This window comes from Mya arenaria, chromosome 4 (genome assembly GCF_026914265.1).
Source record: "Mya arenaria isolate MELC-2E11 chromosome 4, ASM2691426v1".
Taxonomy (NCBI): domain Eukaryota; kingdom Metazoa; phylum Mollusca; class Bivalvia; order Myida; family Myidae; genus Mya; species Mya arenaria.
In genome coordinates, this window is record NC_069125.1 from 44,131,676 (window position 1) to 44,158,400 (window position 26,725).

Below are 26,725 nucleotides of genomic sequence, written 5' to 3' on the forward strand. Positions count from 1 at the left end.
ATCATGAAAGGGTGCATATCAGCTCACGTTACTCAAAAACATTTGGTTAAGAATACCGACGTCTCTGTCTTTTTGAATAAGGACATCATGATGTTTTGTATTCGACAATGTTTCAATGATCCAGATAGAGTAAAACTAACATCAAATAAATTTGGTTTCGACCTAGCGTTTTGTATAATTAAGATTTAATCTATTTACATTAATAAAGGTGAAGTAGGTGTCTCGCCAGTCCAGCTTTTTTTTAATAAACAGCGGATGACATGTTAATCATGTGAGTTTGATTGAATAGCAGCAACGGCTGAAGAATCACAAAGCTTGTACTTTACGGGGACGGTCCGTCTTCATTAATCAAACACTTGAACTGTCAATGATCACTTAAAAACGTTCGCATGAATTCAGCAATTATGTTAAGAGCTCCTTTATATAAAGTCTTGACCCTTCGCGCCTATCATTGTAGTGATATCAGACACACAAAGAAGTCAACTTCAGAGGTAACTACATGTACATTTATTGTACATACCAATTTGAAAATAAATGAACAAAACCTTGTACACAATTATCAATAATCATTTTCTCAAGGAAATTCACTAAGATGTATGTTATAAATATGAGTATGTACTTGATAGTTTTAATAAAAAACATTGATAAGAGTAATGTAACATTGAATTCATAAGTAATAATGTTGGTTAAATGTTTGAAGCAATAAAACGTTATCTAGGCGACCATTTACAAAAGTCTTTGCTACATTTCTACTGTATGGTTTTATAAAACGTATTTCAAACAAAATTTCAGATAATCACTAGCTGCAATTCTTGTTACGCCATGTTTTGATACAAAGCCAAAATCAGCCTCCGTGAACGGAAAGAAAAGGCCAGGATATTGACCTCACAGGAAGTACAGGAGGAATTAGTTGAAAAGGAGAATCAAAAGAAGGAGAAAGAGGAGAGGATCAGGAGAAACAAAGAGGAGAGGGAACTGAAAAAAATAGAGCGGGCTATTGCAGTAGCAAAGAAAAATAAGAAATGAGAATGAAAAAGTAAGAGAGAGAAAAAACAAATGCTGAAAAAGAGAAGATAAAGAAAGAAAAGGAAGAAGCAAAAAAAACAAACAGAAAATTAAACTCTGTTAATGTGGAGTAAATAATAAAAAAAACTTGTGTACATATATATAGAGAGATATGTATTGCATAAACATGAACTTGGCAATCATATATTTACTTTGTTGTTAATAAGTTGTTTTTCAAAATGAATGTCAGTTTGTGTTATGTTAGGTTATAAATAGCTTGGGGGGGGGGGGGGGGGTAAAGCGACGATATTGTTTAGTTAATGAAAATTGTTAAGTGCTTGCGTTTTGGTAACATAACTTCATGATTCAATGTTCAATACTTGTAAGTTGACAGGTTCATTGTTGTTTTTTTAAAAATAAAAATAAATGACGACTTAAAGACCTCAGTGCCGACCTATGGGCATTACTGCTGACAAGTTAAGGTTCTGGTGGTCTATGAGTCGTCAGTGCTGTATATTACATCTTCAAAGGTTCTTTTCACTATGTTATCCTCCAGATATCAGTTAAGCAAAGGATAACATACGTGCCAAAGATGTCTATTTATAATTTGGGATACAGAAAACTGCCTTTAAACTTGATAGATTTTAGGATCGACATTAAATGTTTCTAAAAGTGACGACTCCATTTACATGTCGGTCCAGTCGGTCCATTTACATTGTTAGTGTCCGTTTATCATTAATTCTTTCTGTCAAGCACTCGATCAAGGAAAATAAATCAGGGCCTAATTCTGTGATATATTCAAAGCCTTTGATAGAGTCAGACATTGTGATATTTTATTTCACAAAGGCACAAAGTTTTGGTTACATGATAACTGTGTTAAATCAGATTAACAAATGCTTTTAAAGTGTCCAACATCAGTTTATAATATACAATACATGCAATAGAGTTTATGATTAAAGGGATGTAATGAAATTTAACCTATTGTCTATTTTAGAGTTTGAGTAGTGTATATTATACAACATATTAAAAGTTAAAAGTGTGTATGTACATGCACATTTGATATTTTCAGACGCTATCCGCAAGGATTAAGTTACATGTTAACTTATTTGTTTGTATTATTTTCTTTTCATAACGTCTTTAAATATTATAATTATACGCCATTAGGCTCGTTGCTGCATACGCGGCTGAATCCACATGATTCTGACAAAAAAATCAAATAAAAAATCAGCTAAAGTGGCAGCATGCGTACTTGAGTAATGACTACATGATCCTAAAACTGTCCATTCTCCAGGACTAAATACAGCACCTAACAACGTCCAGAATGCACCAGATTGCACCATGGTTTTCAAAATGTTCGGAGGGAGGCATGCCCCCAAACCACCCCTACCACAATTATAACTCCACATGGATATATGGCTAGCTACTTCCCTGCGCTATTTTGGGTCGATCTTCTTACCTTTATGTGAACAGTTTCCTTCCTGGTAAACCAAACACAACCTAGGCGAAAGGTGACAGTGTCGTTAGTCGTTCGGCGTCCAACGCAGATGTCTTAAAGAAAGACACATCCGACCAGCGAGAGTTCTACTTTAAATTCCGATGGCGTCTTATCACTGTAAATCATATATTTTCACTTTTCACACACCATTTAATTTTAATATCTATTGTTTTAATGTTTGGTGTTTATGGAATAACAATAAAACTTAATTTTGTATTCCATTTATTCATCTACATTATGTTCACCAAGAACGCAGCAAGACAACTGTGTTGCTAGCAGTATAACAGTATAATTTAAACTCTAGAGGCGGGAGTATCATATGACTTAAGCTAAACATTAAATATCAGAACATCTCCCTTCTTTAATTTAATTTAAATAATTCTTAAATTTATATATATAAAAACAAATGATCGTGTGTCATTATTTTTATCAGTTCATATTGTTGTCTAGAAACGTCTGTTCTGTTAATCAACCGCAAAGTTCACAGTGTTAATAAAATTCCTTTCACTCAACATTACATAAATATGATAACAATTTTCATCAGAAAACAATTACTGTAAATTTTCCTGCTAAATGTCATACAAACAATAGTTTATCAAAACAAATGTGATTATAATTGAAACAATACACTTTCACATAGAAGTAATCACTTTGGGTTTAACCTGTCTGCCATATCTTGTGATATACACTGGCTTGACAGATTCATTCACGGGCTTGGTTGGAGAATTTGGCGTGTGAACATTTTCACGTGGTGACAAATCTTGATTATCAAAGTTCGAGGGTGTCACAGGGGGAGTTTCAGCTTGTGCTGAATTTTCATTTTCGCCGTTACCCTGAAAGTCAATATCTGGTTGTGAAATAAAGTGCTCATTTGTTTTTAAAAGGTGTTTTCTGTTCCGGCTATAACAAGCACCATCCTCCGTTTTCATAACATACGAGCGATAATTTTTCTTTTCAGTCACAACAGCTTTACGCCAACGGTTATTAGACCCCTGAAGTCTAGCTGAATCACCTACATTCAGAATCGGCAATTTTTTAGCATTTTTATCATAAAAGACTTTGTCTTCTCCTTATGTTTTGCCAATTTAGATCTAACTCTCTGTGGAGAAATATACTGAGGATGTAGTTTCATTTTCTGAGTTGGCAAAAATGACCTTAATTGCCTTCCCATTAACAATTCTGCAGGGGAGTAGCCAGTATTGAGAGGAGTGGACCTGTACTCTAAAATGGCAATCAAAGGATCTTTTTTGACCTTTTGCCTTTCATTAAGATTTTTTTGCATATTTTTACATACATTTCTGCAAAGTCATTTCCTGATGGGTGGTTTGGGGAACTCGTTTTGTGTTTAAAGGCCCACTCATTAGAGAATGTTGGAAATTCTCCTGATGAATAGCATGGCCCATTATCAAATATGGCTTTCATATGGCTGATAACCGTACGACTTTTCAAGCTTGGTCATTCTTTTATCTCAAAGAAATGTGAGTAGTAATCTACAACAAGTAGATAATTTTGAGTGTCTATTGAGAGCAGATCTGTGGCTACCATTTGCCATGGATATTCTGGGATATCATGAGGTTGCAATGGTTCTTTTGCGTTTGAGTCTCTATGCTCTAAGCATATTGGACAGCTCAAAACTAATCTTTTAATTTCCTCTGAAATTCGAGGCCAAAATATGACATCTCGTGCTCTTTTTTAAGCACTTATCAATACCAAAATGACCTGCATGAACAATGTCTAAACATGTTTTTCTAAGAGAGTTTGATATAACAACTTTGTTTCCCTTCAAAATGATTCCATCAACTACCGTCAGTTCATCTCTATGATTCCAGTAGTCAGTTATTTTTGACCTACAATTCTTTCTGTTGTTAGGCCAACCTTGTATAATAACTTATTTCAGTGGTACAAGTTGTGAGTCTTTGTCTGCCTCTGTCCTAATTTCTGTCATTTTCCGATCACTTATCGATAAACTAGCCATAACCATATTGACCTGTATGTCAGTGTCTTCAGTCAGACTTGGGCATGTATCAGGTACAGATTTCCTTGATAACGTATCAGGAATAGGTATTTATTTGCCCGGTCGATATTTGACTTCAATGTCATAACGCTGCATTTGTAAAAGCATGCGTTGCAGCCTTGCTGGAGTATTATTCTTGTTTTTCTTGAATATCGGTATAAGCGGCATATGGTCAGTTTCAACTATGACCTTACGTCCATAAACCCAGTCATGGTGACGTTTTAGGCCAAATAATATACCTTCCAGCTCTAGGCCAAATAATATACCTTACAGCTCTATCATCGCATAATTCTTTTGACTTGATATCAATGATTTCGATGCATATGCTATAGGCTGTCCTTCTTGCAACAACGTAGAACCTAGTCCTGTTCGACTACTGTCTGTTTGCAATATCAAAGGTTTCTTTGGGTCGTAGTAACCTAGTACAAGACCTGGTCTAGTGATAATTTCTTTCACATTGTTAAATGACTCCTCATGTGGTTTCTGCCATGAAAATTCATTTTTTGTTTTTAAGCAACTCTCTTAAAGGACTGGTAACATCTGATAATTTTGGTGCGTATCTTGAAAGATAATTAACCATTCCTAAGAACGTTTGCACTTCAGCTTTGTCTGTCGGTGGGGTCATGTTGCTTATAGCATCAATCTTGTCTGGACTTGGTTTGAGTCCATCAGAAGTGATCAAATGGCCAAAGTATTGGATATGTGTCATACCAACTTCTATTTTGTCGTCATTCAATATCATGCCTTTCTGTGCACATCGCTCAAGGACTGCCTTAAGATTTCGGTCATGTTCTTCTTGTGTGCTACCATATACACACAAGTCGTCAACGACTGTAAAGACGCCGTTTAGACCTTCTAAACATTCGTCAATGGCGTGAATGAATACGTCCCCACTTAGTCTAAGTCCATAAGGTAGTCTTTTATACCTATATCTACCCCATATTGTATTGAAGGTTGTCAGATATGATGATTCCTCATCAATGCCTATTGCCCAGTAACCTGATCTTGCGTCAAGTTTTGTGAAATATTTCGCCCCACTAAGTAATGGCAATACTTCGTCCAGTGTCCTTGTCGGATAGTGTGGTCGTAAAATTGCTTTATTCAAGTCATGTGGATCTAAACAAATTCTTAATTTGTTCCCATACTTTTCTACAATAACCATGGAGTTAACCCAGTCTGTAGGTTCGTTGAACTTGGCTATGACCCCAAGTTTTTCCATTCGATCTAATTCTGTTTTGCATCTGTCTTTCAATGCAACAGGAATTTTACGTGGCGGGTGAACAACAGGCTTTGCATCAGAATTTACCTGAATTTTGCATGCACCAGGGATAGTTCCTATTCCCTTAAACACTTGAGGGTACTGCTTTAAAATACTTTGCTTTGTCATACAATTTGAGCATTGGCTGTTCACAGCATTCATAGTATGTGAATCTGAGTAGCCCGAAATCTATTGATGCGTTTAGGCTTAACAGGGGTGTAGAATTTGTTTCGACTACATGCAAATTAATATTTTGAGAATGACCAGGGGTTTTACAACTACAGTGGAGGTAAACAATACCTTGTGTTTTTAATGGAGAACCATCGTATGCAAAGATTTTATATTTCGAAGGTTTGAGAGCACTTTTTACACCCAGAGATCGAAAAACAGAATAAGGTAAAATGTTTACCTGTGATCCTGTATCGATTTTGAATTTCACGAGCCTTTCCTTTGATCCCACACCATTTTCTACAAATTTGTTACTTTTGATTGAACGGTATCAACAAACACTTTTTCACAATCACTTTCGTCACTTTCATTTTGCACTTCATTGATTGATTTGTTGGCTCTGCAACACACTGCAAAATTGTTGTTTTTCTTGCATATAATGCATTTTTTCCAAATGCCGGACACTGCCATTTTCCATGTTGCCCGTTGCATTTTTCACATCTGTCGCCTGTGTATCTGGAGGGTCCCTTTTTTGGATGAGGTCCCTCTTTGGTCATCCTGGGTTTTGCGCTTCCTGTCCATCGTCTCGATGCGAACGTACCCGTGCTGGCGGTTGCCCCTTGTGATCTAGGATATACAGCATTTATTGACTGTTCATTGCTGTCCATTGCTTTGAGTTGCGTTTGTGCATACTCATATGTTTGGCAAATTTGTATTGCTTTTGTCAATGTAAGCTTTTCTCCCTCTGTTATTAACTTTTTCTCTTATTTTTGAAGATTTTACACCGAAAACAATTTGATCTCTTATCATATCATCTTTTGAACCATCACCGAATGCACAGTCTATTGCCAAAGTTTTTAATTTTGTAACAAACTGTTCCATTGAATGGTCTCCCTGAACCTTTTTCCCCTACCCATAAAAGCATATATGTCACTTTTACTTCTTCACTTTCTTCTCTCAATGGTCCCGCATCAGTCCAAGGCATGACCAACATGTATGTATATATATATATATATATATATATATATATATATATATATATATATATATATATATATATATATATATATATATATATATATATATATATATATATGTATACGATTTAATGAATTTTACAAATACAAATGCTTATAGAACACAATAAAGCGCTGTATACATACATTCAATACTCAAGATAAGCCAATTTTATTTAATCGTTGCAGTTTTGTCGTAAACTGTCTGTATTTGTATAACATAATATTGGACTATTAACTATCGACTCTTTTTGCATCATATATATGCTATATTCATGCTCTGAACAAAGAAAAAAAATTCCATCTACGTAAATAACTTACATCTGTGTTTTTTGCATAGCTTCATAAAAGGTTTGTAGTTGGGTAGTCTGAAAACATTGAATTTTTTTTTTGGGGGGGTGGGTGAAGGGGGATGTAAGTGTAACATTAAGTACCTGGTAAACCTTATCACAGTGTACCCCTTTTATTGATAACGCCATTTCGACTATTTAGTGTTTATGGTCTTGTGACATTGTGTGTCCCATTGCATGTCATCCTCGGCATCCCAGCGTTTTCATAACCTATATGTTATAGTATAGTATATATGAATATGCTGGGTGGCGAGGATGTTTGGATGTATGTTCGGCTTTAAACGTTTGTCTCGTAAGCTAGTTTCTGAAGGTTCCATTATATATTTAACATGCTTCTGAATGTTGCCGTTGACTGTTTTAACATGAAATCAAGGTAATTTTGCATCTTTACTTACCATGTGAAAAATGACCAAACATTCACGTGTCCCAAACAGATGTACCAAACAAAACCTACTTCATAATTGAGGCTTTTTTTCTCACCATAATGGTTATAGTCATGAACCTTTGTTTGTTCATACATGTCAATACTTCTAAAGATCGATACCACTGTGTGGGAAGGGACACCGGATATAGCTCAAAAAGTGATAAGTAAACAGACAATTATGCCGTTGTTTTAATTTACCAGAGGTAAGATCTTGCTGTGTTAACGCATATCTACCGTATCCACAATAGAGCAAGTGTTTGAAGTAATAGCTGAATGCTAAATTTGGCCTATGGTATACTTTAAGTGCTTACGATTTAGCAGACCTCATAAAATGTTTCTTCAAATCTGAGATGATCACCTCAAAACTTACTGAATCTCGACAAGTATTGTTATTTTTAGGAAATATATCGAATAAATAAAAAAATCTGAATCGAAGGATTTCACAAGAATAAGCTCAACTATTTTTATTGTAAGAAATGACAATGTAACTTTTAAACTTCTAAAGATATGCCATTAGAAATGTTCATAGTACTGTACTGGGGATAGTTTCAAAGTTGAGAAATATGTGTCCTGGTGATAATGTAAAATGGGACAAAAATTGATAGTAACACTGTTAATATACATTATACATGCATATGTCTATTTCGAACTTTCAAATAATCAGCAAGAAGTGAGAGTACTATTTGATAAGAAATTATTGAGCAAACTTAACATGAGTTTGGTCCATGCTCTCCTAAATGAACGTATATATATGCAAGCTGCGTAAATATCAGGGTTGACCACAATACATTCTTTCTCACTGAAGTGAACGAGCAGAGACCATTATTCTGTTCTAAGTAATACCAACATCGACCCAAGCTTAGAAAAAAGCTTTACGTGTTCCAAATTTGATCGCAATATCTCATTCCCTACTGGTGACTTTCTGTTTGCAAAAACGTACCTACTTGAAAGCAATCTTATATATATATATATATATATATATATATATATATATATATATGAATAGCAAACACCACATACACTCTACGGTCATATGTTTTGTGTTACTCAATAAATCAAATTACTGGCGTATTTCAAATATTTAGATATTGATGCTTATGAAAAACACATCATGGTTGACTAATATGTATGAATGAAACAGTTTTAAGTGCATACAGATACAAAGAACAACAGCATGTTTTTGCTCTCATCCCTCGATATGGACAACCTCGAACAAGTTCACTCGAGCTCGCGTATAGATAATAGCCGTAATCATTATCACAGTCTCGTTTTTCTTAATACATCGTTACTATCCTCAGTCCACTCAATAGCTATCCTCTGTGCAGTTATTTATTTGCTTCATCTATCCCCAGTACACTGCCAGGGCATCAAAAGGTATGAATATCTCCGTAACAGCAAAATATATCATATTGGTATGTTACACATTACTAGATTATGTAATTACAATGAAATCGCTCGATTCAGTTTTTATTCTTATTTTCAATTTGTTGATTTATGTTTGAAATCGTACCACATAATTGAACATTTGTGAGCGATCATTAAACTTTCGGCGAGAATTGTGCTATTATACAAAAGAGGAGACACATTTCCATCATAGTCGTATATTGCACAGTATCAAGTAATTCAAAACTCTTCGATTTTGTTAAATATATCACCATAAAATACAAAAATATGATAGAAAATTGTCGATGTGTCAAAATCAAACGCTTATCGATTGGTCACTTTTTGAGCTATATCCGGTGTCCGTTCCCACACAGTGATACTCTGAAATTCAATCCTCTGGAATCTAAATGCTATACAGCCTAGAGATCGGTTCAGTTCAGTTCAAACGAGATATTGTGTATTAATGTTAAAATTAGACATAGATAAACAACATATACAAAGATCAATTATGTGACATTTTGGATTGGATTCTGTGGAGGTACATGTATATTTAGGATCCATTTAAATTTTATAATAATAATTTAATATCATAATTTGTTCTTACTTGGTGGATAATATATCAAAAGTAAAACGGAGATATAAATTAAATTAAAACTGTTCGGCGAATAAGGATCGATGGCATACAAACAGATATGTCTCGCATTTCATTTAAGAGTAAAGAGAAATCTGTGCAGTATTAAAGATTTACGTTTTATCCAAATTAATAATGGCATGAAATGGCATTATTTTTTTCTTAAACGAAAAAGAAAATGCAAAATAACTGATGGTATATATTTGATAAGGTATATATTTGAATGAAATGAATCAACATGTACATGTTTTTATACAGTGTCTGGATATATAACTTGCAATCACGACAACAACATCACCTTCCATTTTTTTGTGACGAAGACCAGCACTGTTGTGATGAGGTGGACTGTTGGTAAGCAATCTCACGAAATTGACGAACTTTCGAAATACGTGTTTGTACCTGTATTATGTTCTTTTTTGACCTCGAACATTGAGCAGAACTGTTAGGCAGCAATGGAACTGAAACCCCGTTGGCTCGAACTCGCTTGTCTCGAATTCCTCGTTTAACACGAACTGGATTTTTACAAGGCTCGAAGTATATTTTTGTCGATCCCTGGGAGTTCGAGCCAACGAGGTGCGACTGTACTTTTAATGCATACAAATGAAATTAGTGTTATCACTATAGCTCGTCTTTGAATTTGTGAACAGGTAACAGTTACTGAACCCGCTACCCGAATAATTGAAATCATACACGGTGTGTGTGGCAGGAGTAACTCTTTTGTACAATGTTGTCTTTGTATCATGTTGTGAAAGACATCATTCAATCATTATTAATATTGTCATGAATATGTAAACGCATTCAAGGTATTGCTAGTTATTGCATAGTAAAGCTTCGCCCCATGTTTCCGTCACACCATGGGAGTTAATGAACAACACTCTTGTATGTATACACTACTGTGGTACATAATGAAACACTCTTTAACATGTATAATTTTCTTCCACCCAGCTACGCATTGCCTGAGTCGGCGATCATCGAGATATCGGTTGGAGGCATTATCCTCCTAATTTCTGTAGCCATCTGTATCTGGGTACTTGTGGAGAAAAATAAAACCAAACCGAGAAGAATGATACGACTACGCCAGAGTAAGTGTTATAATGCTATCGATGTAATAGCCGACTAGTCGACATATAGACATGTCAACTATTGTACGCGTGAAGAAATGTAACAGGTAGCAATCGCAGTGTTCAGTTTTACGATGACGATTTTTTTGATAATGCTCTCTGAAGGGATAACATATAGTTGCCGCGTTGAACGTCCTGTATGTATAGCCATATCTTGGAATCTTTTAACGGTATTCAAATGAAACTTGGTATACATATAGATGGCAATGACAGGAAGTGTTGTGCACAAGAACCATAAATATGTCCCGTATTTTCATTTAGTGAATTCCCCTTAAACTCCCCTTAACCTGATATGTTTTCGAAAATGGGAGTTTGTCTCGGCCAAATCCTGGAAAGTATATAAGGGATTCAAATGAATCATCCCTACCAACTGGTTGGTAGTTAGATATTCGCGGTTAACCAACTGCAAATGTTGCAATATCTAGAAAATGGCGAAATGTAGAAAACAAATACTCAAATAAAACGCTGTTTCTCGCGAAGTTACATCTGTGTACATGCATAAAAATACATTTGGTGTGACAGTGGTTAATTCAAATGTATTCCTTTTTACCATTAAACAAGACAAACTCTGTATACAACTACTGGTAGGTAGTTGGATATTCGCAAATAACAAACTGGAAATGGCCGAGTAGCTTAAATCAACATCAACTTCTAACTTGTATGTAGTCGTTTTTCGAATTTCCAACTGGCAAATTGCAGGTAGTTGAACATTCGTATAACCAATTACCAAGGATATTGGAACCCCCAACTACCAGCTATTAATAACTAATGACTAAACTACCTTCGATGCCGGGTATAATAATATATACGTTTTGTGATCTGTCAGAATAATCGTACCATTCAAAATCTATACAAGTTTTATATTATCTTTTATAAGCAACATTTTCATTTTCCAGATGCAAATATAGCAGCTGTGGCCGTACCCAGCGCACCCGGCTATCACCCACCACAAAACGACATAAGCCAGTATCCCCCTCCCCCGACATACAATCAAGTCTTCAGCCAGTACCCCCGGGATACTTCCAGCCGCCTGCATACAGTGAGACAATCAGCCACCCCCCGGCCTACGGTCAGGCAACAGCCGGGTATAGCCAGGCTCCATACCCACCACCGCCAGCGTTTGACTCTTTACCGCCAAAGCATTAGCGTAGTCAAACTTATTGCCTTTCAAAGTATGTCTTAAAGTTGACTTATGAGTTCATTAAAGTATAATCAATACAACGTATATATTCATTAAATGATAACATAACAGAAAAGCGCATCGCAACTCAAAGTAAGAGTTAAGGCGACTTCTTAAATGCTAATCTTGAAATAAAAAAATATATCAAAATGATTAAATTATGCACCTTCCACTTAACCCCTTTCAATATTAAGATATTTTAGTTCACGAAGTGTTACCGCTTATATAACATAATTAAAAAATGTTTCCAAAATACAATGTTCTAGAAAATAAATTGTGTGCATGAACAGCGAAAATGCCATATCTGTTATCTTGACGGGTTTCAAATTCTCAGCTAAGTCATACATCAGTATGTCATTGGTTCAATGTCCATTGCATCTATCTAACATGAGAAACATGCATACTTATTGCTAATTCCCAAGATGTCTTAGTGATTTGTCAAGATTGATTTGATGTCCCTGTAATTTGTAAAGATTAATTCCCATTTTGTCCCAGGGAATTGTCAAGGTCAATTCCCATGAGGCCTTAGTGATTTGTCAAGGTCAATTCCCATGGTGTCCTTGTGATTTGTCAAGGTTAATTCCCGTGATGTCCTAATGATTTGTCAAGGTCAATTCATGTGGTGTCCTAGTGATTTGTCAAGGTCAATTCCAGTGATGTCCTAGTGATTTGTCAAGGTCAATTCCCGTGATGCCTTAGTGATATGTCAAGGTCAATTCCAGTGATGTCCTAGTGATTTGTCAAGGTGAATTCCCGTGATGTCATAGTGATTTGTCAAGGAGAATTCCCGTGTTGTCCTAGTGATTTGTCAAGGTCAATTCCCGTGATGTCCTAGTGATTTGTCAAGGTCAAATCCCGTGATGTCATAGTGATTTGTCAAGGTGAATTCCCGTGTTGTCCTAGTGATTTGTCAAGGTCAATTTCCGTGATGTCCTAGTGATTTCTCAAGGTCAATTCCCGTGACGTCCTAGTGACTTGTCAAGGTCAATTCCCGTGATGTCCTTGTGACTTTCTCAAGGTCAATTCCCTTAATGTCCTTGTGATTTATCAAGGTCAATTCCCGTCATGTCCTGATGTCCTCTATAAATTGGTTTTTATTGCTTTACTGAAGTATCTATATAAACATGAATCGATTTTTTTCCACAACGAATCAAACATGTTGTTTATATCATGTTGTTGTCTTTTTAATTTAATGAACCACATTTCATATGCATAAAATTCGTTATTTCTTTGTTAAAATGCTTGTTAAATTCTTGTTAAGTTTAAAAATAAATTTCTTTAGAAGTTTCAATATTGTCTTCGTTTTTTGCTGTATGTAATATTGTTTTGGATAACAAGCAAATATTAAGTTCTAAACCTTGATGAGATGTAAGAACAAATATATATTTGGGAATACATGCAGATATTATTCATATTATGTATTATATATTATTTATGCTTTCTTTCTATTTATATTTATGAACCAAGTCAAACCAGAGTATAATTGTTTTGGGTTTTTTTAATATTGAATATTTTAACTTTAAAAAATGTCGGATGGAGTTCTTGCTATCCAGTCAACGTTACGAACCCCTTCTGATATGGCCGCCTCTCCACAAAAACTGTATACTCATGTTCCAAAACACATTTAAAGATTTTTAAAATGCGTTAATCCTATCCATACCTTTGTATTGCCTTATGCAAATGAAAATTGAATGAACTTGAATACATGTACTTCAGGAAATGCATCGATTTAAAAACCGTATTAAATACGCATTTAATTAAACCAGTGTTAACATCACAACAAGGAATTCTAAAACGACAAACGAGTGATTCATAGCCAAGTCTTAACACTCAACTTTTTGCAGTGGTTGTGTACTTCGAAATATTTTTTGGTTGATATTTGTAGCTTTATACGTACATACACAATTGCTTTTCCAGCTTACATTCAAGATAAATGAACATGCTGCATATGTTGAAAATAGACGCTGAAGCCGGTATCGTAGGCGTTGGCATTATTAAATTTGTCATTATTGTAGCTAAGCAGTCCGAACCAGTGAACCAAATCGAGATTGCTAGTTTAATACTTTCTATTGTTTTCTATTTTGCTCCCTAAGGACCTTGCACTTATCTACCATCACAGTTATGTCCCCGTTTCAAAACCAACAGGTGTTAAGTGCTGTGTTTTGGGTCGGAAAAAGTAAGAATACCAGGACTTCGTTTAGAGTGTTGTTATTTATTTTTTTGGTCCCTAGGGAGCATTGGCGTATCCATTCAATCCATATAAGGGGCAATGGCAGATATGCAATAAAGCTCAATTAAACCGAGATTGTGCTTTATATAACTTTGATGTGTTTGTGATTTCAAAGGACCACTGTATTTACACTCTAAACAAACTTGTGTAAACGACCAGACCTCTTCTGAAACCTATAAGAGACCAAAGACTCCACTGTACGTGCAAAGTGGAGATCACTTATTTATTATTGATTACCGAGTTCACGTGTTATGGTGTCAGGAACAGGTCTTATTCGTGTTGTCCTTGTGTCATACCGGCATTCAATCTTAGGTCATTTATTGATTTGAATGAATTTCATTGCCTTATTTTAAACCTTTGCAATGATCAATATCAATGTTTTTTATCAGATCATTTGTAAATGTTTAATAATTTTTATTTCAATAGAAGTAATTTTTGATACTCGATTTATTGCAACACTGATTTTTTTCTCTCATAAATTTTAGATATAAAGAGTTAAACTCTCATACTGTAGTATTTAAAACAGATAAAAATGGGCTGATTAAATATATAAAATATAGTTTCACATATTTAAGGAAGTTTTGCGATGTTTGCAACTATCTATATGACACACGTGACGGGATACATAGAGTTGATGATTAAAGGGAAGTAATGCAATTTAACTCATTGTCTATTGTTTTCTTTGAGTAGTGTTTATAACTACCACATTTTAGCCTAAAATGTTATAATTATGGGAACTACTTTTATGCGCAGTCACACATAGTCGCTTAGGTGTTAATCCGACCCGAGTTTAATTTCGTCCCGTCCAGACGTCCAGTACTTGACTTAAATAAAATGGCGTTATTAGAAAATGGCCTCGACCGAAGACAAAGGTTTCACGTAAAGTTCAAGAGGCCATTGATTTTCTGGTGGAGGAGAACAAGGAAATACAAGAGGACAAGAAGACCTCTTACGACTCCCTGGATGCTTTACGTCTTGAACGCTCGGTTCTTCAAAAGCAGATAGAAGAGCGGCGTACCGAAGGGGAAAGGCGCCGGCTCCTCCGCGAAATTGACAAATTGAAAAGTCAGCTCAGCGCGCTAAAGATCGCGGCCGACGACAGACCCGTTCAACAACCGACATCGTCATTCGCCAAAATTTCAAATATTTTAATAGTAATCGTATTATTTCTGCCTAAAGACTTACTTGTATAATATTTATATTACTGGCGTGGCGACCATTCTTGGCAAATTATTATTTATTTATTAAATGTTATATAATGTCTTGCCTTGTCTTTGTCTTTTGGAGTAACGATTAATTACAACAAATTCTTTAAGTCAAACTATTGCATTTTCAACAAGTTTCAATTTGTATTGGCACAATCGGCAATACATAAGCCTTTGGCCATGAACAATACACAAAGAATGAAATGTACACACATTGAAATTGTGGCGAATACCAAAAATGGCAAAGTACATATTTTACGAAATAGAATAGGTGAATTCATAATTATCAAAGAAGCAACTGCATCAAAGCTAAATGAAGTTATTTGATACTTAAATACATCTAGCCCACATCAACACGCAACACAAAGGGGATAATTTAGGGTTTCTTCATGGTAATAAACACAATGCTGCGCCAACGAGGCTCTGTTTACTTATCATTATTATACCCCGCCCCCCTTCGAAGAAGAGGGGTATATTGCTTTGCACAGGCATGTCGGTCGGTCGGTCGGTCCGTCGGTCAGTCGGTAGACCAAAGCTTGTCCGAGTGATAACTCAACAATTCCTGGACGTATGGTTATCAAACTTGACATGAAGGTTGGGCCTGACCAGTAGATGACCCCTATTGATTTAAGGGTTCATCAGGTCAAAGGTCAAGGTCACAGTGACCTTTAATGGTAAAATAATTTTAAAGCTTGTCCGAGTGATAACTTAACAATGCCTAGACCTATGGTCATCAAACTTGATATGGAAAATGGGCCTGACCAGTAGATGACCCCTATTGTTTTTGGGGGTCATCGGGCTAAAGGTCAAGGTCACATTGACCTTGAATGGTAAAAGGTTGTCCGACCAGTAGCTGACCCCTATTGTTTTTGGGGCTCATCGGGTCAAAGATCAAGGTCACAGTGACCTTGAATGGTAAAAGGTTGTCCGAGTGATAACTCAACAATGCCTGCACCCATGGCCCTCATAATTGACTTGGAGGTTGGGCCTGACCAGTAGGGTCATCGGGCCAAAGGTCAAGGTCACAGTGACCTTGAATGGTAAAAGGTTGCCCATGTGATAACACGACAATGCCTGCACCCATGGCCTTCAAACTTGACTTTCAGGTTGGGCCTAACCAGTAGATGACCCCTATTGTTTTGGGGTTCATTGGGCCAAAGGTGAAGGTCACAGTGACCTTGAATGATAAAAGGTTGTCCATGTGATTACTCGACAATGCCTGCACCTATGACCCTCAAACTTGACTTGGAGGTTGGGCCTGACCAGTAGATGACTCCTATTGATTTTAGGGGTCAAAGGTCAATGTCACAGTGACATTGAAAACAAATTCGACAATTCCTGGACCTATGGTCATCAAACTTGACATAAAGGTTGGGCCTGACCAGTAGATGACCCCTCTTGACTTTGGGGGTCTTGACTTTGGGGGTCATCAGACCAAGGTCAAGGTCACAGAAACCTTTAATGCAAAAATTTATATTTAAAAAAGTTGAAAAACAATGCCTGAATCTATGATCATCAATGAGTCATTGGGTCAAAGGTCAGGTTCACAGTGACCTTGAATGTGAAAATGTTTCAAGTGATAATTGGACAATGCCTGCACCCATGGCCCTCAAACTGTACTTGGAGTTGTGTCTGACCTGTAGATGACCCCTTTTAATTTTAGGGGTCATCGGGTCAAAGGTCAAGATTACAGTGACCTTGAACGCAAAAAGCTTGTCTGTGTGATAATTTGTCAATGCCTGCACCCATGGCCCTCAAACTTAACATTTAGATTTTTGTCAAAGGTCATGGTTATAACACACTCTATCCTCAAACTTTGAATGGTCATACTCTTAAAACTGCCTCAACGATATCCAATGTCAGTGACAAATCAGCTGTCATTTCGGTCCATGCATATTTCATTCAATTGTTCATATAATCCTGACAACATGGGGCTCAGGGGGGGGGGGGGGGCATAATGTTTGACAAACATCTCTTTTTAATGTTTGTTTTAAATCGTGCGAACTAAGATTTGAAGTTTGATTTAATATCACTTGAATAAAATTTAACAGTAAATCAACAATAAATAAGACCGACATAAATTTAGTGGGGTTTGACTTTATTAGTACACATTCTTCAGTACTTGCTTTACTAATTGCAAACATAATCAAAGTACTGTATGTACTGTTGGCAGGATGTTGCCTGAAGAAGAAGATTGCAACATGTCCATAGTATGGACATATTTTCATCGCAAATGAAATGTTCCATTATATTTGCTGATGCACAATATGTGATCATTGTGCGAACTGTACAAAATGTATTTGTTTAATTATTTCGAAACGTCCACAATTTCTCTGGGTAATAAAGTTTCGTAGTACAAACCGTCCAAGTTCCACATCTGCTTCGTTCCGAGAAGTTACAAACCATTCAATCGAACATGCGTACATGACACACATTCTCACAATAGAACTCAAACGTTTCCGATAATCTAGACACTTTTGAATGTAAAATAGCGTAAGTATATTCGAGTACAAAACAAGACAATTCATTGGTTCAGTTTGTCTTTATTGTTTTAATATGCCTAATTGTTAAGTGAAGTTAACATTCGAAGGGAGCGAGGGTTATATTTTTAACAGGTTACACTTTTTCAGAACAGAACATTTATTTACCAGATGATCATAGACCCGTGACCGAATATCATACAAAATGGCGACGCAAGTACAAAACATGCGTACATGTTCATATATATATATATATATATGCAATTTTATACACTGCATGTATCATATCATTAATAACATTTTAATTGATAATTACATATTATTTCAACTTTATTATGTTTTCGAATTTAATGCTCATTTTACATGCTTTAAGGAAATCGTTTTCAAAATTTACACATCGTGATCACTGAGATAAAATATTTCAAAGTTTAAAAGCTACACTATCTATATCTTGTATTTAGTTCTGCCAAACAATTATGTTTTTGAAATATGCAAATCCAACAAGTACCTGGTACCAAGTATTCATAGGAGCGTTATAAAAAAGTGAATGAATTTTGTACTGAATGTCAACTATTTCGTGTATTTTATCCCTATAATATATAATACTATTAAAGAATGTACAATATGCGTTTTAACTAAATTACACAAGGTAGCAGTGATGCATATTTTATTAAAGATTAAAAAATAAATATAGCTAATAGATACAATAAGAATATAGAAATGATTTTATGTTATATTCGATAAGCTTTTGACTGTGTGGAAATATTTACAGAAGGATAGAATATGAATGCGCAAAGGGAGACCTCCACACGTTTAATTTTTACCATGTGGGATTTCAGAACATTCCAAACTATTATACCAATGATGTATTCAAATGAAATATACATGGTCGCAGTATACAGTGTTGTATTCACATGAAATTTACTTTGTCGCAGTATACAATGTAAGTTCCTAAATAATTGTTTATATTTCTATGAATTGGTTTATTATATATAATTTAACTTCATTGATAATAAATTAAATTAGTTATTGGATTCATTTTTATGACATTGCAGTAACATTATAATAAACTAATGATTAACCTCCTGCACATGAACATGTAAGACGTGCTGATTATTAAACTCGTGTGTTTGAGCGTATATTGCTCCAAATAAAAACATAACCATGGCCATCTGCTTATGCAGTAGAATAACAAATAGTCATGACATTTTACACAATACATTACTGGTTGGTAGCCTTAGGTTACAAGTTCCTCGTTTGTGTCTTTGTGGTAATAAACATTTTGTTGATAAATGTTCGGACAAGCCTAAGTACCCAAAACACTAGTGTTCCCACTCCAGTGTACCCCCTTTCACCTGATGTCACTGGTGTTCCCACTCCAGTGTACCCCCTCTCCCCTGATGTCACTGGTGTTCCCACTCCAGTGTACCCCCTCTCCCCTGATGTCACTGGTGTTCCCACTCCAGTGTACCCCCTCTCCCCTGATGTCACTGGTGTTCCCACTCCAGTGTACCCCCTCTCCCCTGATGTCACTGACCTTTACACGACAGTAGCCTCAACATTGTGTGTCTCTCGTTGATTGTCCGCTGCGCTTTGTTGATCGTGCCTTTACATTTATGACCGTTATGTATATTCCTGTTTTTATCGTACATTTTATTATTTTTCTGGAGAATTACTTTTTCCTGGCTTGAAATTTACGTTAATTAGCATCTTCACTAGTGTACAAAGTCATGTAGTATGGCCAATCATTCCTTTCATACCCAGAAGAACCAATGCCTAATTTTAAATGTGAGGCATCCTGAAATAAAATATTTTCGCCTGTTACGCTTAAGAATTTCGAAAATAGGGTCCAGTCGAAGTAAGGTTAAGCGTGTTATAGTTTTATAGGTGTCCGCCTCTCATCCTAGAGGTTGTGGGTTCAAGCAGGGGTACTTTCTTAAGGCCTTCCAGAAAGGACACCAGATCTGGTTTCTTCCCAGGACACGTGATCGAGCGTTACTCTATAAGCTGTCAGCTTTCGTTAAAATTGCGCTAAAAGACATTAGAATAAACGAAAGTCTTATTTGAGGCATTTATCCTCACTATAACGTCTATTCTATTAAAGAGTTTGTTTTGCTCAAACCAGGACGTGCATAGTACAAAACGATTATAAAATCCGCGCTCGATACGTATAAAGATCGATACTATGAAATCTAAAAATAAGTCAAACATATGCATCATAGCTACCAAGCCTTTAAGATTGTTTCAATACAAACAGGATATTCTTTTTTAGTTGTGGAAATAAGGATAAGAAAACTTAAAATGATCAAATATTTGATACTTTGGACATTGATCTTGGGAGGTAGAATCAAACGCTGTCTCTTCCGGTTTATTTCACGCAGTTTAAAATAGGATTTATGAATTGAATATTTATAACGAATGTCTCATTTCTTTTTCCTCAAACGTGAGACATAAATATGATTTACAAAGCTTACTATGTTCTATTACAGTGTACGGAGAAATTTGCGAGTATTATGGAGGTGGAACCTACCTGTATTGTGACGATGGAAAGTATTGTTGTGGAGACAACCAGTGTTGGTAAGACATTTTATGAAGTTGACCAAATTTCGCTATCCTCAGACTTTTTTTTTTATTTTGTACAGCATTTCACCAGATGAAGTTCTTATATCGATAGGTCTTTGATAATATGTTTAATCTAATGAGGAACAATTGTTCGATAAAACCATTAGAAGGATAATAGAAATGCGTTTTGCCTAGAGTATGCATACAGATGGAATCAGGGTCATAGCAATAGCTCTTAACTGAATTTGCTAACAAATGGTTAACATTTTACTTCACAAATCCTGTTGTCCGCTTAAAAAAAATACAACATGATACTGATCATCAGTAAAGGGAAAAAATATGAAGGTATGAAGGGTAACTTCCGAATGATGAAAATGCAAATGTTATTTGATAAGTGTTGTAGCAATATTCAACGACTATTGCTTAACCTTTTTCTTGTTTAATAATACTGTGCACAATGAATGCTTATGGATATTTGTAACTCATGTTCCGCACAGAAACTTTAAACATACAATTGTTTTTTATTCATAAATTAGTTGCACGACATAGTGAAACAATTTTAACCATGCATAATTTCCCACCCACCCAGCACCCCTTTAGCTGTTTCGGCAATTATCGGGATAGTGATTGGATGCATAATCTTCATATGTTGCGTGGTCGCCTGTATCTGTTTCTGTGTGCAGGCAAACAGCAGGAAGCCAGGCAGGGTAATACAGCCACAGCCAGGTAGATATTATAGTGGTGTCAATTAAATGACCGATTATTTCACTAAAATGTCACAATATGTAAATCCATGAACATGTTTTGTGCAGAAATGCAACAGGAAAATAGAAAGGAAAATGCTACCGCATGCTAAATGTTTATTAATTCATGCTATTAAATTGTGTGTGTGTGCCTGTGTGCGTGTGTGCGTGTGTGTGTGCGTGCGTGCGTGCGTGCGTGCGTGTGTGTGACATTTGGCCGAAGACTACTAGCTTTATCGGCCGGTGTCTGTTGGTCGACGTATCTGAATTTCTGAACCATGTTAAAAGAGACCGAATTTAATGTTACTAAACACATTATAGTTAATTACCTTTCTTTGTTTTTTACCTAAATATTTTAAATGCCTCAGAAAATAAAAGATTTTCGATGTGCTACCATGAAATATTGAATATTAATAAACAGTTCAGAGGCTACATCAGGTCCGATATAATAATACACGTTTTCACTAAATTTCGAGTTTTCTTTAAAGCATGTTTTAAGAGGAAAATACATAAACGTATCTAAATTACGAAATGTTATTGATCCGTCACTTGAAACCATCTATCTCAAGTGCCTCTTTCAAAACGAATGAAATTGTATCGGGTTTTTAATGATTATCCGCCAGTTTACTTGTCATACTTTATGCCATTACAATTTCAGCTTTTCTTTTGCTAAAGTGAATTTGATGCCAATTATGGTTATTTTAAAGACAGAATTTATTCGATATAGGAAGTATTTTGAAATATTACATTGTTAAACGTTAAATTTATATTTGCATACGTTTTTGTAAATCGAGTCACGACGAGTGTGAAAATTTATACGATTTCGATTTGAAGTTGTTTAGCACGTTTTCATTAAACATAGCACACTTAAATCAACATAATGCATTAAGTTAATAAACTCTACAAGATCATTTGTATTGAAATGTTGAACATCTATAAACAAATAATGAAAATATAATTGGCCCTATTAAATGACAGATTTAAAGCTGCACTCTCACAGATTTACCGCTTTGACAACTTTTTTTTTAAATTTGTTTGTCTTGGAAAGGGCAAATTTTTGCGTAAATATCTGCAAACCAATAATAAAAGACCGCTGACAAAAAATCAGATCGCCGATTTTCATATTTCCGTTCGAAAATAATTGCTTTAAGGCTTAAACCGTTACTAACTATTTAAGAAAAATGTATATAACATATAATTTTTGAACTTTAATATGAAATTCTTGGATCTGATTTTTGTCAGCAGTCTTATATCACTGGCTTTCTTGGATTAACGCAAAATTGGCTCGTTCCAAGACAACAAATAAAAAGTTGTCAAAACGTTCAATCTGTGAGAGTGCAGCTTTAAATTATATTGTCCGCATAACAATGTTGACATTTTACGGATGTCACAATTACCTCAGGCGTACTGGAGGTTATATGATTTACTCATGAACCTGCCTTTCTTCAAATAAGTTTTAGAGGAATTTCTAGATGTTCACGTAAACACAAACTTTATACATGTTTGTTCTGACTAATAATTGTTAACTTATACTTTAAGCAAATTAATCTGGACGCAGTAATATAATTTATGGCAAACCTAACCTTAAGCTGGCCCTTTTCTCTAGTACCAGGTGTCAGCCCTAGGTGGCCCCATTCGTAACAGTACCCGGTCTTCGGGCGTCACATCACCTCCTAGTAGATTTATTCATCATGTCCACACACTGGCTTATAAAAGCATAATCAGCGTTCCTTGACACGCGAAGTCATTTTGGTGAACCTGACCTTAGTTGGCACTTATTGGCTGGTACCAGGTTTGAGCCCTAGATATTCATTACGTGCCAGTATCCAGTATCCAGTATTCGGAGGACAAATCGAGTCCTTATAGTACTACCATAACCACAAAGTCCACATACTGGCGTATAGTAGTAATATGTGTGATTCTTGACCCTTTGAGTCATTTTTAGTCAACGTTACCCAAGCTGGCCCTTATTTGCTGGTACCTTGTGTTATCCCTGAATTTCACATACGTACCAGTAGCCGGTCTTCGGGCGTCACATCACCTCCTCCTTATTGTATTAACCCTGAAGTTGGTATGCTCCCTATTTCGTTTAATAATGTATAAGATAAACCCCACTGCTACCCTTGATTCTGAAGTAACGTGGTCGTAGATAATTCAATCAACAAAAAACATCAAATAAAGGAAAAAAGAATTTAAAGCTAGCACACATATAATAACAGTTTGCATGTTTACGTATTGCGAAGCTTCTAAGAACTGAAGAATAAATTTAATGTTTCCATTTTCATTAAGAGCTCGAACTTCGTAACCAAGTACAACAATCTAATAACAGCATATTTATCAATAACACAGCTGGCAAACAGGAAAACTTCAATTATGGAATACATCATACGAAACGAGTTGCATGTTAGAATGTCATTAAGCATAATGAGTGAAGTGGCGGATAACCCCTTCCATTAAAAAAAGTCTAAAATCTTAAAACTACTCGTATTCGTTTTTATCTGGATTGATTTGGTTTTGTAAGGCTGATTTTCAAAAACAGGATGAACAGATTACGTAGGTTTGATATTGTAACTTATGATTAAGAACAACATTTGTTTATTTCAGGTAAACTTTACAGTTTCTTGTGTTATATTGGCATCTAAATATATCAACATTACAACTATACTATGCAGTATTAAAGCGACTTAAATTAATGGCATACACAATGTATAAAGGATGAACTGAAAATGGTTCAATTTCAATTCATGCAAGTTTGTACACTATCATTTGACTTTCGTACACATATGATGCACGTTTCTTTCTAGTATATCGTATCTCCCAGTATGTATTCTTAAACCATGAGAACAAATACATCATTATGTAATAGCCATTCCTAGATTTCTTGACGCGATATTGTCTTAAAAAGGTTTAAGTTCAAATGAGAAGTTCTCTATACACAGTTAAAATACCATTTTCGTTGACATTTCTAAATCATTGTTGCAAATATTCCTCTATAAGACGTTGTTTAAAAATACAAATAAATTAGTTTTCATTTATCTGTGAATCACACCCTATATAATAAAAATTCAGCAAGCGTTTGCATCGCTATGAACTAGGCCACAAGTGCCCTGGTCCAAAAACCATATCGTATGAGAAGGTTCTTAACATTACTCAAATATCTAACATAGCACCTTCAATAGCCAATTGAATAACTATATATCACTTTTATTAAATTTTAACCAGTATTTTTAAATGCGCACGTATCTAATTAAATCAACCGAATTTATCATTAGCAGCAGCGTTTGAAGTTACACCTAGTAAAGCTTTGTTAAATGTATCCTCTCCAACTATGTAAATGTTGTTAATCCCCATAATTCACACCAGTATGTCATAATAGATCAAACATCATCGTATGGGTTATCTGGCTCTCAAAAATTATTCCTGAATTCATGATTAAGTTTGCAGCATCCTCATTTTTATCATAGTAACTATCAGCAAATATTTGTTCGATTTTTTAAAAAAAATCATCCAGTGGTACATTAGCATTTACGGTTTGTTAACGAAAATATGTCCGAAATTATTACTACGCTTCAAATTTTCAATCACTTTCATACGTTTAAAGGCTAGTATTTACGCATGAATACCTTGATTGTTCTATACTTCACGCGACTAAAATACCTTATAGGAAATAATAGATTTTTATATTCTGTCAGAACGATCATACAATACAAACGCTTAACAAAACAATTTTCTTATTGATTCAATTTTCTTGATTCATTTATTTACCCCCTCCCCCACACCTTTTTCCAGGTGCAAATGTAACAGTTATTGGCTCGCCCGGCTCCTACCCACCACAAAATGGTTACAACCAGTATCCCCCTCCCACGGCATACAATCAGCCCGGTAGCCAATATCCACCTCCGCCGGCATACAACCAGCCCGCAGTATACAATGAACCAAGCAGTCAACCACCGGCCTTCGGTCAGGCAGCGCCCGGATATAGTCAGGCTGAATACCCACCACCGTCAGCGTTTAACGCTGTACCGCCAAACAACCATGAAAAGTAGTATATATGTTTGTTTTGGTTGCATGTGGTACCTGCTTATAAAGATGCTAACAAACGTGTACTTGTATATAATGAAACCGTTTTTTTTTTAAAGCAAAGAACAAACATTTTATTTCATATTGTGTTACCGCTTATATAAACCAATTAAGAATACTTATAACTATGAATTGTGTCAGGAAAATCGCTAGTATGTACAAAGCTGTTGAACAGTTTTAGTAATCACATATAAATATACTGCATGCAGAAAATATATTTTAAATATAGAAATAGTCTAGTTGTTTGATTTTGTTCTAAATATAGACGTGTATTTAATATTGGGTGCTTTGACTTTTTTAGCCTTGTTGTTTTGTTTTATTTTAATAAGGTTATTATTGCATGGTATTTTTCGAATTTTGAAGGGTAATACTAATTATGATATAATATACAGTCAGTTACGTGTATGTATTTATACGTTGATTGCTTTAATACTCATGATTGTCTTGTGAACTACTGAACAGATATTTAGTCACAGATAGCTTACAGCTGACACGTTTAACACCAAGAGCACAAGGACAACAGCTTCATTATCTTGACATTGTGCATACAAAACGAAATTATCATCTTATTGAGTTTAGAATTCTCTATTCCGTCATATTTGCATCAGAGTAACATTTATTTAATATTTTACCATAGAATCAATCTTACATAAGAATAAAAGTATATTTATTTTTATATTTTTCCCAATCATCTAAGATGTCCTGATTTGTCAAGGTCACTCACGTACTCGTGCTTATATCATTTAACAATTCTGTTAGTTGATTTAGGTAAATTAGTTTGCAAATTTGTTTCACTATATCTTTGCTGCAGTACCTAAAACATGTTTCTTATATGGATTAATTTCCCTGCCTACAATAAATGATACCTTTTGTTTATATCATTGCTTTAATGAAAAACACATTTTGTATTCATTATATTATTCCTTTCTTTGTAAAAGTGCTTATTAAATTGTTTTGAAGTTTAAAAATAAATTATATAGAAGTTTCAATTTCGTCTTCTTCTTTTGCAACAGTGCTGTAGGTACTTTTATCTTGTATAACGTGGATTATTAATTTAGAAGCCTTGAATATAGACCAAGTGTTTCACTATCCATGCAAAGTAGAAAACAAACATGTGCCATGGTGTCATATACAGTTCTTATTCGTTTTTCTCTGAGTCATATTACCATTCAGACTTGATGTCGTTTATTGATTGGAATGAAGTTCTGTTCGTGTTATTAAAGCTTCGCAGTGATCATTGTCAGTGTCTATTATCAAATCATATAAATAAGTTTGGTAACGTGTCTTTAGAATAAATTTTGATACTTGAGCTATAGAAACATTTTCAATTATCGTCGTCATAAATACACGAAGAAAAACGAGTTATAAAGGCTGATGAAA

General features: G+C 35.2%; 2 protein-coding genes across 3 annotated transcripts; both read left to right on the forward strand.

Moving 5' to 3' along the window:
• The first annotated feature begins 9,542 nt into the window (after positions 1-9,542).
• LOC128229665 (uncharacterized) lies at positions 9,543-13,226 on the forward strand. 2 transcript variants are annotated; one of them, XR_008260114.1, is made up of 4 exons: positions 9,543-9,651; positions 10,003-10,095; positions 10,690-10,826; positions 11,762-13,226. XR_008260114.1 is itself a non-coding variant. In XM_052941442.1 (2 exons), exons 1-2 carry the CDS (start codon positions 10,667-10,669, stop codon positions 12,046-12,048), a joined length of 447 nt encoding a protein of 148 aa, XP_052797402.1. In that variant the 5' UTR covers positions 10,660-10,666; the 3' UTR covers positions 12,049-13,226. The 2 variants fall into 2 exon arrangements, 1 of the variants encoding a protein (XP_052797402.1); XM_052941442.1 differs by lacking the exons at positions 9,543-9,651; positions 10,003-10,095 and having other exon boundaries at positions 10,660-10,826.
• A 6,919-nt stretch (positions 13,227-20,145) lies between these two features.
• LOC128231570 (cysteine and tyrosine-rich protein 1-like) lies at positions 20,146-26,334 on the forward strand. The gene is made up of 4 exons (XM_052944573.1): positions 20,146-20,301; positions 20,450-20,537; positions 21,112-21,248; positions 25,055-26,334. The coding sequence occupies exons 1-4, from the start codon at positions 20,172-20,174 to the stop codon at positions 25,309-25,311; spliced, it is 612 nt and encodes a 203-aa protein (XP_052800533.1). The 5' UTR covers positions 20,146-20,171; the 3' UTR covers positions 25,312-26,334.
• Positions 26,335-26,725: the final 391 nt, after the last annotated feature.